The 13,141-nt window shown below is 48.7% G+C and overlaps 1 protein-coding gene across 1 annotated transcript in view; it reads left to right on the forward strand.

The window, feature by feature from the left end:
• The first annotated feature begins 305 nt into the window (after positions 1-305).
• LOC144161817 (terminal uridylyltransferase 7-like) overlaps positions 306-13,141 on the forward strand; it is a 48,568-nt gene continuing 35,732 nt past the window's right edge. Inside the window, exons 1-3 of the mRNA XM_077692414.1 lie at positions 306-324; positions 2,625-2,711; positions 9,566-9,788. Coding sequence (XP_077548540.1) covers positions 306-324; positions 2,625-2,711; positions 9,566-9,788 — 329 coding nt within the window. The remainder of the gene's footprint in view (positions 325-2,624; positions 2,712-9,565; positions 9,789-13,141) is intronic.

Here is a 13,141-nt window from a genome sequence, read left to right on the forward strand (position 1 = left end):
GCATGAGAGATCTCCTCCTGCGTGATGTCCCGGTCTAGCGTGTCATTTTTTACACCTCCATACGTCGTCTTTGGTTGTTCTGTTGTTCTTCCCAGGGCCCCGTATCTGTGTTGTAGGGCTTGCAATAGGTCAATGTCCGTGCCGGGGTAACTTCGCGCGGCTCTTGTTAGGTGGTGCGTCGTAGCGCGTTTCGCGGACATGGGGTCCATCATTCCACGTATGAGTTTCCAGGTCTTTGATGTACTGAGGGTGCCCCGTAAGCGCTCACAGAATGAATTCCAATTTTGCCTAGACAGATCACGGGCATGATTCTGGGCGCGTTTGGTGAGTTTCTTTATGCGTGCTTTTAATCTCTTGTTGTGCCTTTGCTTCTTCCACCGCTTGACTAATTTGCTGCGCTGTGCCCAGATTTTTTCCAAGTATATGTCGACGTCCGGTGTTGCTTTCGTCCTGGTGACGTGCTTGGTGCAGGACTCGTGAAGCTGTTTTATTCCTTTAGTCCATTCTTCTAGGTTTTGAATGGGTTCGTTGTTTTGTTCGTTGGCTCCCTTTTGTCGGAATTCTGTCCAGTCGGTGAGTCGCGCCTGCCCCAGGGGTTTACTGAGCGAAGATGCTTGTACTGTAACCCGTATGATGCAGTGGTCGCTGCTTATTGTTTCCAATGTGTTTTGCCAGAAGATGCTCCGGTCAGATTCCCATGTGAGGGCTAGGTCGGGGCAAGTGTCGCGTTGCCCCCTTTGGCCATAGCGCGTGGGGTACATAGGGTTAATAATGAATTTGAACCCGAAATATTCCGTTGCTGCGATGAGCTTGTTTCCTTTCTTTGAGTCGAAATTGTATGCCCAGTGGGTATGTGGGGCGTTAAAGTACCCCACTATCACCAGCTTATTCTTCCCAGCCCCGCGAGTGGCCTCCCAGAAGAGGTCTTCGAATTCCTCTATTGTGTGGAACGTAGCTTGTACGAACGGGGCCAGTCGGCTGTGCGATGTCGTCTCACGTACGCTGAAACTGTATGCAGGTACCATCGGCGTACACCAAGCATAACCAAGCGGTCACAGGTCAACATTACTCAAGAGCGCCTATTTTGCTGCGGTCTGGAAAGGCTGGCTGGGCCCCCACACAATACATAATCACAAGGAACTCTCTCACGTTTTCAGATAGTGCTTCTAACAATATGAACTCCGGTTTATCTACGTTGTCGGCCCGAGAAAATCGGAGCTTCGTCCCGCTTTCGGATACGCGACTGCGAAGGCATGCCTGCGAAGCGACGGGCACGTGACGCTGAACGTTTCACGCGATTTAGAGAATCAACCCAACGGAAACGCCAATTATCGGGGTCCCCTCGCGGGAAGATGGGCGTAATTTTTTTGTGCTAGTCTGACTGCTTAGTAGGGATGTCTTCCTGGCTTCTTCCCACCATTCTAACCTTGTTTTACTAACCTTTTCTGCTTTCCAATTCGTTTTTCCGTTAACATTCAAGCCAAGGGCTTCCAGAAGCTGGATGTCTCCCTCACCGAGGACTGGACGGATACCTTTGCACTCCGTTGCAATATGTCGCATGGTTTCTGGATCCCTGCCGCAACCTGCGCACACTTCTTCCTAGCTGTACCGGCTCGCGGATAAGCGCTTTTGTCCGCAAGCAGCCCGCCCGGGTTTCCAAAAACCAATGCACTCCCTTTTCGTATTATCAAAGAACTTTTCATTCGTGATCTCCCGCTTCCCGATTCTATGGATATCTAAGGACTTCTTTGCGTCCATTCTTTTTAAAACGAAAGTGTTTTATTCCCGGATACACCAAGATTTTACTGACATTATATCCGCCACGGAAGTGACGTCAATATAACGAAGCAAGCGGCCTGTAAAGGATGCACCCCTACCTTTACCTTTAAAGGGTGCACCCGCTGCCTTTATTAGCTACGAGGATGAAACTTACCTGCAGAAACAGGGCATCTGCATAGGCTCGTGTGTCGCACCCGTTTTGTGCAACATATTTTTATCCGATGTTGACCGTGCCCTGCATGACGTACTTGACACCGATGTTGTTGCCAAAGTTTTTAGATACGTGGATGACTTTCTTGTTCTTTTAAGAAAGCGACCTGGTTTTACTAATGACGAAGCCATTCCTGATGTTTTAAAGGCCTTTGAGGCGCATATGGAAGGTTTAACATTCACCCATGAACTTTCATCAACTAACCAAATACAGTTTTTAGACATCACGATCACTTTTTTAGATAATCATTTATGTTGGAGCTACCACCCAAGGTGGAAAAAAGAACTGCTTCCTTACGATTCAGCCCACTCGAAGACCGTAAAAAGAGCGATAGCCACTCAGTGCACCCGATCATCACTCATGAAATCCTGCCCTCATTCTATGCATGAAAGTTTCGATGCACAGCTATCTCGCCTAAAGGCCGCGGGTTTCCCGGAGCCGGTTATGACCGCTGTAGCGGAGACCTTACTGAAGAAGCTGAAGGTCAGTGAAAGAGCGAATATGACAGAGGAGCAGCAGAGAGCCACTAAGCCTCAAGTCGTACCATATGTCCATAGAACATCCCATAACCTTAAAAAGGTCGCCGACAAGTACGGGATTAAAATGGTATTTTCGGCCCCTGTGAAACTTGCAGGCATGTGCTCACGCATCGCAGAAGGAAACAAGAAGCGTGAAGGGCGCGGCAAGAAGCACGCCAACCCCTACGTGGACTGCAAAGTGGGTGTGGTATACCAAATACCATTGAAGTGTGGCAAAGTCTACGTAGGGCAGACCGGACGGTGTATTAATGACCGTATGCGAGAGCATGACCTCTACGTAAAAAACAAAACGAATGCCCACTTGCCCGCTCACTGCCTGGCCTGCACAAATGGGGAGTGTGAACCACTGTTAAAAGAAGTTCAGGTTCTGCGCAGGTCCAGCGACACGAAGGCACGGGAAGTTTTAGAGGCTTACCCTATAAGAAAGAAGGGAGAAGGATGCGTGAGTGACACATCGGTGTTTCTTCATAAACCAGAGATTATGTATCTTGACATGTGTCTGTAGCGTTGTGTTAGAGCTGCCTGTAAAGATTGTATTACTTGTAGGAATGCGCATGTGTGACAAGATAATAGTGCACTTATATTTGTGTGATCTGTTCAATAAAGTTTAGTTGAGAGTTTGCGCTCGTACCGTCCGTCCTGTGTGTGGTCTGTTTTTCGCGCAAAGCCCGTGTTTATTCACCAAGGTGCACCCCTGCACTCAGAGTCTTCTTGCGGGGAAGCAACCTTTAGCACTAAAGGGTTGTTCGTTTTCGGGTTTTATATTTTAACACGAAAGTGTTTAATGTCGGCATACACCAAGGTTTCACTGACGTCATATCCGTCACGGAAATGACGCCAGTACACATTTGCCGAAGCGACGCCAGCAGGACGTCGCTCGCCAAGCACACCCACAAGACAGCCGCCGACCCGCAAATCATGCTCAGCTGCAGATTTCGCTGCGCATTTCACTTTCGTGTTTTACGGACCCCTATGACAGAGGAATCAACCACAGTTCTTTTTTTCCCAGTTCGTTGTCTCCGATGCTTTCACTTCGTATTTTATTGCCCTGGTCGTTTCCCCTGCGCTTCCAGGTTCCATATAATTTGTCATACAAGACTTCTGGTTCTTTTTATCAACTGTGTGTCCGCACTTTTCGTGTAAAGATACCGTAACACTCTGGCCGCCCATCTCTGGTCATCAATATTTTTAAGTCGTTCTTCAAAACATATTTTGCTCTGCGCTTCTGTCACTTCAAAGGAGGCCCATCCCATGTCTCCCTGCACTGCCTCAGTTGTTTTACTGGGTTTGTATTTCGTTACCCAGGGTATTGTTGCTTGTTGAACGAATACCGATTCGTTACGGGCGGGCGTCGTCATTAAAGAGCAGAACTTCCGACTTTGCTGTGCTAAACTCTTATCCCAGTTCAGTGGCTTCTTCGCCGTACATATCTGTGAGTTGCTGCAGACACTGTTGGCTATCTGCTACTAGTACCGAGGGCCGGACACTTCAGCTAGTTTCGGTATTGGAAATAAAGTGTCACCATGATGGTGGTAGCCAAGCGAAAATTCAGCAACTTTAGCATATGTGGCTTTATCCTCCCAAAATACGCAGCAATAAAGTAAAGCGATATTATGTGTAGAAATAAAATGTGTTCTTGGCAATTTCCTTTTTTTTACACCTTATATATTTATTTAGTAGCTTCATTCGTTGCGCTGACGGGCGGAGCTTTCGCTCTTATCTCTTTTGCTGCCATCCTGTTCGTCTGCTCCTGCCGCTTTCACTGTGTGCACGGGTAGAAGTTTTGTAGTGTGCCTTGAAGGTGAAAATTTTGGTGTCTGTGAGTGTGAACGGGCTCAAGATGTCATAGAAACTGAGAAAAATACACAAGGCGTGCTGCGCTGACAACTCGGGGAGGAATAGCACAGCGAAATTTTTCCTCTTCCCAGCGGACCTGCGGCAGGTAAGCACACTTTTTATTCAGTCTAAGTTATGAAGAAGCAAGCGCTATCCTTATAAAAAAAACTGCTGGGTGAACAAAAAAAATATTCCGCTGTTGCTTTACAGGGAATTTATTTTTGTTCGGTACAACGCGTTTTTCAGTAATGTTGTAAGCATGTGAAGCTACTTGTCGACAGTTTGTCTTGAGCCGATTGATGCCAGCGGACGCTCAGACGGAAATTTCGCTTCGTTTGCGGTTGCTCTTCTTTTTTTCTTTTTTTTACGGGAGAAAAGCTTGCAAAGTATGTTTGCCCAATGTGCTTAAATGCTTCTTTGATAAACTTGTTTGGATTTAGGGCGTTCTTATAGTGACATTACCACCTTTGAATGTTTATTACAACAATGCCCCCCAAATCATTTACGTAGCAGCTGACCGCTTGCATTCCGTGTTGCGAGAAGTTCGAGTTACCTGCGCGACGGCCGAGCTGCGCCCCGCTTTTCAACCTGTAGTACTAGGACACGATTTTTGTACCTTCTTTCCACTCTCATCGCTTTTACGTGCTTTTCATTTGGATCCATGGTAGTATTTCTTCCACTTTTCTAGCTATAGAATGTTTCTTTTGAAGTGCGAATGCACTTCTTAAGCGAGCCTGAAGCGTCCGCCGCCGTCCGTATAGCAACAGCTGCGGGTGCGCGCGCTCCTCGTCTTCCTTGGCAACGGGGGGAGATGGGCGCGCGCTGCCTGGCCGCTGACATGGCACATACCCACGTGGGGGATTGGCCAGGAATCTCCTCGTCTTCCTTGGCAACGGGGGGAGATGGGCGCGCGCTGCCTGGCCGCTGACATGACACATACCCACGTGGGGGATTGGCCAGGAATCGGGCGTGAGAAGGGCTAATGCACCCGCTTAAAGGAGTACTGACACGAAATTTCAAAGCTGAGATACGCTCTAGCAATCAAGTACAACGACAACACAAATAGGTGTCTGTGAATAAATGCATCTTTCTTTCTTTGTAGTTGTGTGTGTGTGTGTGATCTCTCTTTCGCGAACATTACCGAACCGCGCAAATTCAACTCCTGCATTCGCACTTTCACATTCTTCCCCTCGGGTAAATGCGGGGAATTTTTTGAGCTAGCAAGTTTACAAGAATAAGAAGAAAAGTGCTTGTTAATGGTGTGCGAAATGTGCTGGTCATCTGCACTTCATAATCATTTTATTATTCACGAACATGTGTTATTATGAAACGTCATTTCTGTAGAATTGTATTGTCCACAGCGAATGAACGTGGTGGCCTCTGCAGCAATTTTCTGTAACCGATGTATTGTACGAAGGTGTATTTTATGTTTGTGTAAACGACTTTTATGTTTGTGTACTTAGATGCACGGCTTTATGTTATTGCGGCGTGTATTGAATTTCTTCGTTCGCGATACGTTGTTAACAAAATCAGTGAATAAACCACGTTTCCCACCCACTACTTTCTTTTGCCCAAACAAAATTGACACGCTTCCGGGCGTGCTGGCTCGCGTGTATTGAAGTAAGAAAGATTTCCAAACAAATGCTTTGCGCACGTGCTGAGAGTCCAAGTAAATCAGCGACTGAAAGCTGTCGAAAAGATGAGCAGCAGCAACCCAATCTGAAAAGAAAAATGCAAGCGGTGTTGGTACCCGCTAGCGGCAAACGATAAGCGGCATGGCGTTTCCTCCTCGCACATCTATATATACGAAAGCGTTGCCACAGTAGCATCAGTGATTTTCTTGTTTTTTGGTTCGACAGTTTGGCCTACCAAGCACCACGGGACAAATTGCCACCAGTGACGCAATCATCGCTTAGCTGGGGGGTATACCAGCTGACCTAGCCGCGGTAGTACTATGTTCAGCAGAGTATTGGTTTGGGCGAGTCGTGCATAGTGAAGTATCGAAGCACAGCACAAGACGAGGAACAGAAACACAGAAGACGACACGCAGAGCATTAACTTCCAACTTTCTAATTTCCAACATTCACGTTGACGTTAGAGCTCTGCGTGTCCTCTTCTGTGTTTCTGTCCCTTGTCTTCTGCTGTGCTTCGATACTTAGGTAGTACTATGGCATCTGCATATATCAGTCCCGGGATATGTTGTTTCACTTCCTGTCCTTCGGGGCTGTAACATAAATTGAAGCCTATTTTACAGTGTTCAAGTTTTCCTTTTAGTCTTCTTCTTGTACTTTTCTTGATTTATTGTTTGATTGATTGCTAGTGGTATACCCTTTGAAACGGGGTGATGACGTGTAATCTTACCAAAAAAAGAAAACGACTATATCTATGCTTTACACTAGGGGTTCTCAAACATGTTGGTCTCAAGGAACCCTTCTAAGCTCCATTAACTGCCAAGGAACACCCCCCTCCCCCCTTCTCCCGCTATCATGCAAGCATTTTTCATTCGGTTCATGCTAGATTTTTTTCCTGTCGACTTTATGCGAGCACGTACACTAGTGGCACCCTGTCTTCAAACAGGAGAAATGCGCATGGGGTAATATAAGGCCGAGATGCAGTTCAATCGTTTAACCGCGTGGCCTGTTTCCGAGCGTGGATGGCTACAAGCTGCTTGCGGGGTTTATTGCGCAGCCCACACATTTCTCTTGTGCATTGAGGTGTGCTTATTGACACTCGGGCTAGCCATCTACGCGACTTGGCGAGTGTGGGACCAGGGAAAAGTTATCAGTGGCTCGCGGAGCCCGGAGAAGGGGCCTGCGGAACCCCTCGGTTCGGCGGAACCCACTTTGAGAAACCATGCTTTATACTATTCGTTTAATACTTGCGCTGCTCTGAGAAGCGTGTATAGATGCTCTGAGGGCAGGCACTTTTTTCTGTAGCTCCACTTTTCGTCCACAAACATTCTAATCTTCTTCTAGTTGCCTCGACAGCCTTGAACTTAACTCCCTCTGTTCTTCCCTTAAATCCTAGGGCTTCTGGAAGCCGAATATTTCTCTCTTGAAGATTTGGATGGATGCACTCGCATTCTAAAGCTATGTGCCGCATAGTTTGTTTCTTTTCCACAGACCACGCATACCCCATTATTTTTTTTTCGGTATACTTCCCCACAAAGCTCTTAGTTCTCAAGCAACCTGCTCTAGCCTCAACAACCGAAGCACTTCTCTGGGAATTATCGTAGAAATTTTCCTTTCTTATGTCCAATTTCTCCTCCCTGTGCATCTCTAACGACGTTTTAGCTTCCATTTTTTCTCTCCATTTATTCGTTTATATCTGCCTTGCTTCTTCTTTGGTTACCTTGGCTGTCTTTGATCCTCCACTGTTATTTCCGTATTTCATCGTTAGCCTTCTAGTTTTTCTTAACCCCTGCGCATCCACGCTTTTCATGTATAGGTACAGTGCGGTCCACTGTTAAAGGGAAACGCTGACACCGAGAAGTGGCGAGAATCGGAGACAGCCGGCACATGCGCACTGACCACTCCAGGCAGGAGAAGCCGCTCTGTCGTCTGCTACGGCGCTTCGCCGTGCCCCACAGATCCTTCGAGTGCGGAATTCCCCAGCTATCGCAAGTTGAGCGGTGCAGCGGAGCGCCGTAGTAGATGGTAGTAGACGACAGAGCTGCTACTCCCGCCTCATGCGGTCAGTGCGCATATGCCGGCTGTCTCCGATTCTCGCCATTTCTATGCGGCGGCGCTTCGCGGAGCGCAGCAGCAACGTGCTCGCCGTTTCCCTTGAACAGTGGACCGCACTGTGCCTAAAAACTGTAGCTGTTCACCTACACATTGATCCATTGCTCTCAACCTCCTCTCAAAACATATGTTACTCTGCGCTTCTCGACCTTCAAACGACGCCCAGCCCATATCTCCCTGCACTGCTTCGTTAGTTGTTTTATACCATGTGCATGCTGCTAACGACAAAGGGCCTACCATTCGCTGGTTCACTTCAAGACATGAATGGGGGCGCTCTAGTCGCTCGAATTGACCACACGTGCCCCGCATGAGCTCCGCAATTTTTCGAGTGTTGAGCCGAAATCCTCGTCTTGGACCACAAAGACCAGTGCCAGCGGACGCCGGAAGGTGTAAGGAACGATATGAAAACGTTTTTTGGACATTCCTACCCTTTTCTGGTGGTAACCCACCTCATTGGAAATAATAAAAGGGGCGCTGAGCAGACGAAGACGAAGTAGAAACATACACCACATACAGGCGCCAACTTCCAACTGACCCACTTCCTTCGTTCGTTCGTTAACCCACCTCGTTCGTTCGTCACGTCGGAGCTAGGCTTAGCCGCTAGGCCTAGCTCCCCACAACCACCGCGGTTATGGAAGTCGTAGTCGGAGAAAACATCGATCCCGCCGAGCTCAACCAAGGCGGCTGGACGAATGCTCGCCGCAGACAACGAACCTACCTCGACGCCAGGAACGGTTCCTTGTAAGCACCCAACTCGAACAACCAGCAACCCACCGGCATCGCCACTTCCCGAGACGGACATCAAGATCGTACTCCGACCGAGAGGGGGACTGGATCTCAGGTCAGTGGCTCAAGCCTTTCTGCGGATGCCATTTTTCGAAAAGCCAGCCTCCCGCAGAATCTGGTAGACCAAATACGGGTCCAACACGTGGCCAACTACCTGCTGATAGGTACCCCCTCGGAATAACGCGCACAAAAATACTCCGTCGTCTAATCCCTCACATTCAAAGGGCAGCAGTACGAAGTCGTTGCACATGTGTCCGCTCCCGCCAACACGGCAACTGGAGTGATTTTCAACATCCCCGAAGACGACGCACCCGAAGAGGTTTTCCAAAGCCGAGCGACTACAATCTACAGATTCTCGCTGCGAAACGGCTCGGGACCTCCAATAACGCTCAGGTCCTGTTTAATGGCACCCGGGCCCCCTTCTGGATTCGTTACCGAGCCGCGATGTACCGCTGCAAGCCCTTCCGACGGAAAACGGAGGCGTGCACCGCGTGCTGGCAGCCGGGGCACCGCCAGGACGTATGCCCCAACGCAAAGCCACCCTCAAGGTGCCCTAAGTGTGGAACCCCTAACCCCGACGACAACCACCCGCGCCTCCCCAAATGCATCGTTTGTGAAGGCCCACACATAACCGGTGCCACGGACTGTCCCCGCCGCTTCCAACCCCGCAGACGCCCCCAAACCTACGCTCAAGCTTGCAACCCAGAGAAAGATAAACAGGACGCCCAACCCTCCAAGCAAGAACAACCCAAAGAACCCAGAGGAAGGAAACGCCCTGCCACCGGTCACCAACCCCCTTCCAGCCAAAAGAAATCACGTCCTGGAGGACCCCAGTGGCCCAAGAAACAGCCCATACAGCCATCTCAAGACAGACAGCCGAGCGGCGACGAACAAGTGGGCGGCTCTGTCTCCCTCTCTAGCATCAGATAGGAGATTGAGTTGCTCAGACAGGATAATTTCGCTTTGCGCCAGGAAAACAAAGCTTAATATCGCAAATCGAAAACCGCACTCTAGAAGAACCGAACACCCCACTCCCCGCAAAACAACGCAGGGCAGTCGGTGAGACCTCCCTATCTGCAGCTGAGAATGCCACGCATGACGAGCAGCATGATAAGAGAATCACTGCCCTCGAAGCAAGCGTCTCGTCAACCTGGAAGCTCTTACACGAGCAGAAAAATGAATTTGTCGAGCTTCAGCAACACCACCAAACTCAGCAGGCTAATATGTTAACGATTCAACCCAATCTCCAAGTCTCCAAGGTATATATAACATAGATAACCTCCGCGCTGAACTGCTCACGTAGCTTGCTGCGGACGAGCACCGCCGTTCTGTTCTCCGTGGGGTCCGTGCAAGTGACGTATCCCGGGAGTTTTGGTTTCCCGTTTGTCCCCTGTAGAGCAATTACATCGGGCTTGTTTTCTTGCCCATCAATGTGTAACAGTAGTTCCGCTTCTTTGTTGCGAATCCCGCGGCAGTTCTGTTGGTATATAACGGTGGTGTACCCCCCCCCCCCTCCCCCCCCCCCTCCCCCCCCCTTCCGGTCTTCTGCTTCTTCCTTGGCTTCTGCATCATCCTCTTCGGTCGTCACGAGTCGACCGCACCTTTCCGCGATCGCGTCTTTGATTCTCTCGGCCCGCTCCTTTTTCAGGGTCACGAAGCGGTTCCTCACCGACGTTGTGGCTACACTTAGCGCTAGGCGCTCGTGCTTTACCGAGAGCGTGTGAAGCTGATTCTCGACAGCTTCCAGTCGGGCGTCTATTTTGCATAGCCTTTCGTTAATTTGGGTAATTGCGGCCAAAATGGCCGTCAGCCCTCCTCCTCGCGGGATCTGTTTCGTTGCCGTGCTCGCGGTCTCGGCGGCCTCCGCTTCCTTTCCGCTTGCGGGGCTCTCTTCGGCGTCCATCGCCGCTTGATTTTTTTCTGCATGTTGCGTGGCCCCTGCCGCGCTTGGGGCCAACACATCCATCGTGCCATTACATCCAACGAGCAAAACCATCCAATTTCGTGCCGTTACATCCAACGAGCAGAAACATCCAATTTTGGCCACTGCATCCAACGTGCCATTACATCCAACGCGCCAATACATCCAGCGGGCCATTACATCCAACATGCCATCTTTTTCTAATTTTCCTGCGCGAACTTACTCGCACGTTACGACCAGGGGCGCGTTAGAACCGCGCAAATACGGTATTTCGCTCCCCGCGGCCCGCCGACTCAGCCCTACGAGAAGAGAGCCAACCCGCCCCCTGCCCCCGAGTCGACTGGACTCGCCGCGACGGCTCTCTGACCCAACTCGTTCGCTTATACATGGGGGTGTCGAGTCCACAAAACCTGTTCATTTCGACTCAACGCGCCCTCGTCGGGTTCATTTAAACGAGGCTAATGACTTTTTTTTATAACGCAAGTGCTTAATAAGGCGTTTTTAGGAATGCATTACGGAAGGCACCTATTATAATCGTCATACCTGTCACCCTCTCCATGTATGCTTTTTCCCCCTTCCCCCACCCCCACAAAGAGTAGCAGGTCAGAGACTATACGATCAGGCCGACCTCTCTGTGTTTTCCTTCCATTCAATAAATTACTCTCTCTCTCTCTCTCTCTCTCTCTCTCTCTCTCTCTCTCTCTCTCTCTCTCTCTCTCTCTCTCTCTCTCTCTCTGCAGCACGCTTCCGTCCCGACTTCTTCGTAGTTAGCAGGGACTGCGGCGGGTTTACAGTGTTTGTGAATCAAAAGTTGGAAATGCTGTGTAATAACGTTCAGAGAACGCTGAAATGTTTTCTGCAGCATACATACAAATATTCATCTTCTCAAGGACTACTCATTTGGAATTCTTTTGAAAGGAACAATGTAAATATCTGTTACGTATTGATGTTTTGCTTCAATATGCGCAATGTTTTGATTTGGCTCAAGAATGATGACAAGTATTGACATTGCCACCAAACTTAGATGTTTAGAAATGGCTCTCGTCTGCATTAACTTTGGCCGGGCGGCTGAACCGGGGGACATGCAGACAGGCAGACAAACAGACATAGAGAGAGACCAAACTTTCCGCGTTTAATGAGCCCAAGAAAGACTATCGTCTTTTAGAAGTACTGATGGTGGGAGCTGCAGGTGCGATTTATCTCTGATAGGAATAAACCCCATAAAATTATGATGCGTATATTTCCGGCAGAACGCTGAAAACCACAAGAGAGCAGTCCTGGCAACAAAATAGCTTTGAATATTATACAGGAGTCTTTTCAACTACCAATTCACAAACACAGTAAACCCAGCATAGTAACTGCTAACGACGACGAGGCCGGGACAGAAGCGTGCGACAAGGTACAACGGGTGCCTTCGGTAATGAATTGATAATGACGTGGTATGTGCATTGCGTTATCAGGACAAAGCAACGCCCACAAATACGGAATGCCAGAATATTGCAAGATCTTCTTCATTACGTTAGGAAGACACAGGTTACTTTGCCCTTGCGGTTACACTTAATTACGCAGCTGTTATAGTAGTTTCTGGAAAGTGAAAAAAAAAAAAAAAGTTACTGTCGCTGATCTGTTTTATAAAATGCTGATCACGGTAGATCGCTAAAGAAACGAAGTAATGAATGAGCCGTACATTTTCTGGTTACGGTTATGCAAATAGATAGGCGTGTTTTTACAAGGCCGCATAAATTTTTACTGCCCTATAGAATAAAGCAGAAATACGAGCAACAACAGTTGTAATAAACAGGTTCGATTTGCGTGCTTGCAACTCCCATGTTAACAATGCACGGTAATTTTGCTGCCTCGAACGCTCGCCCAAATTCATTTTTGTACCGAACTGATCAGTACCGAACCGCCCTGTACCGAAATGTCCTGTACCGAAATGTGCTGTACCGAAACGCCCGTGTCCCGAAACGCCTGTGTACCGAAACGCCCGCGTCCCGAAACGTCCGTGTACCGAAAATACCGTACCGAAACGCCCTGTACCAACCGCCATGTACCGAAAATACCTAGACCCAGACGCGTCAACATATATAGGCAGGTTTGTGTATGTAATGCACGGCAGAGGCAATGTAGAATGAAGCTAACTGCAGGTTAGGTAGTTAAACAAAATAAACCCCGAAAATTACAGTGAAAGCCGCCAAACCACACTTTCGATAAAACGGACGTAGGTGATTCGACGAAACGGCATTCGATAAAACGGCGTACGATAAAACGGGCATTTTTTCGATAAAACGGCGTTTGATAACTTAGAACTCTTTGGGACGCCCAC

Source organism: Haemaphysalis longicornis, unplaced genomic scaffold, assembly GCF_048455015.1.
Source record: "Haemaphysalis longicornis isolate Haplotype H1 unplaced genomic scaffold, Haemaphysalis longicornis Haplotype H1 scaffold_12, whole genome shotgun sequence".
NCBI lineage: Eukaryota > Metazoa > Arthropoda > Arachnida > Ixodida > Ixodidae > Haemaphysalis > Haemaphysalis longicornis.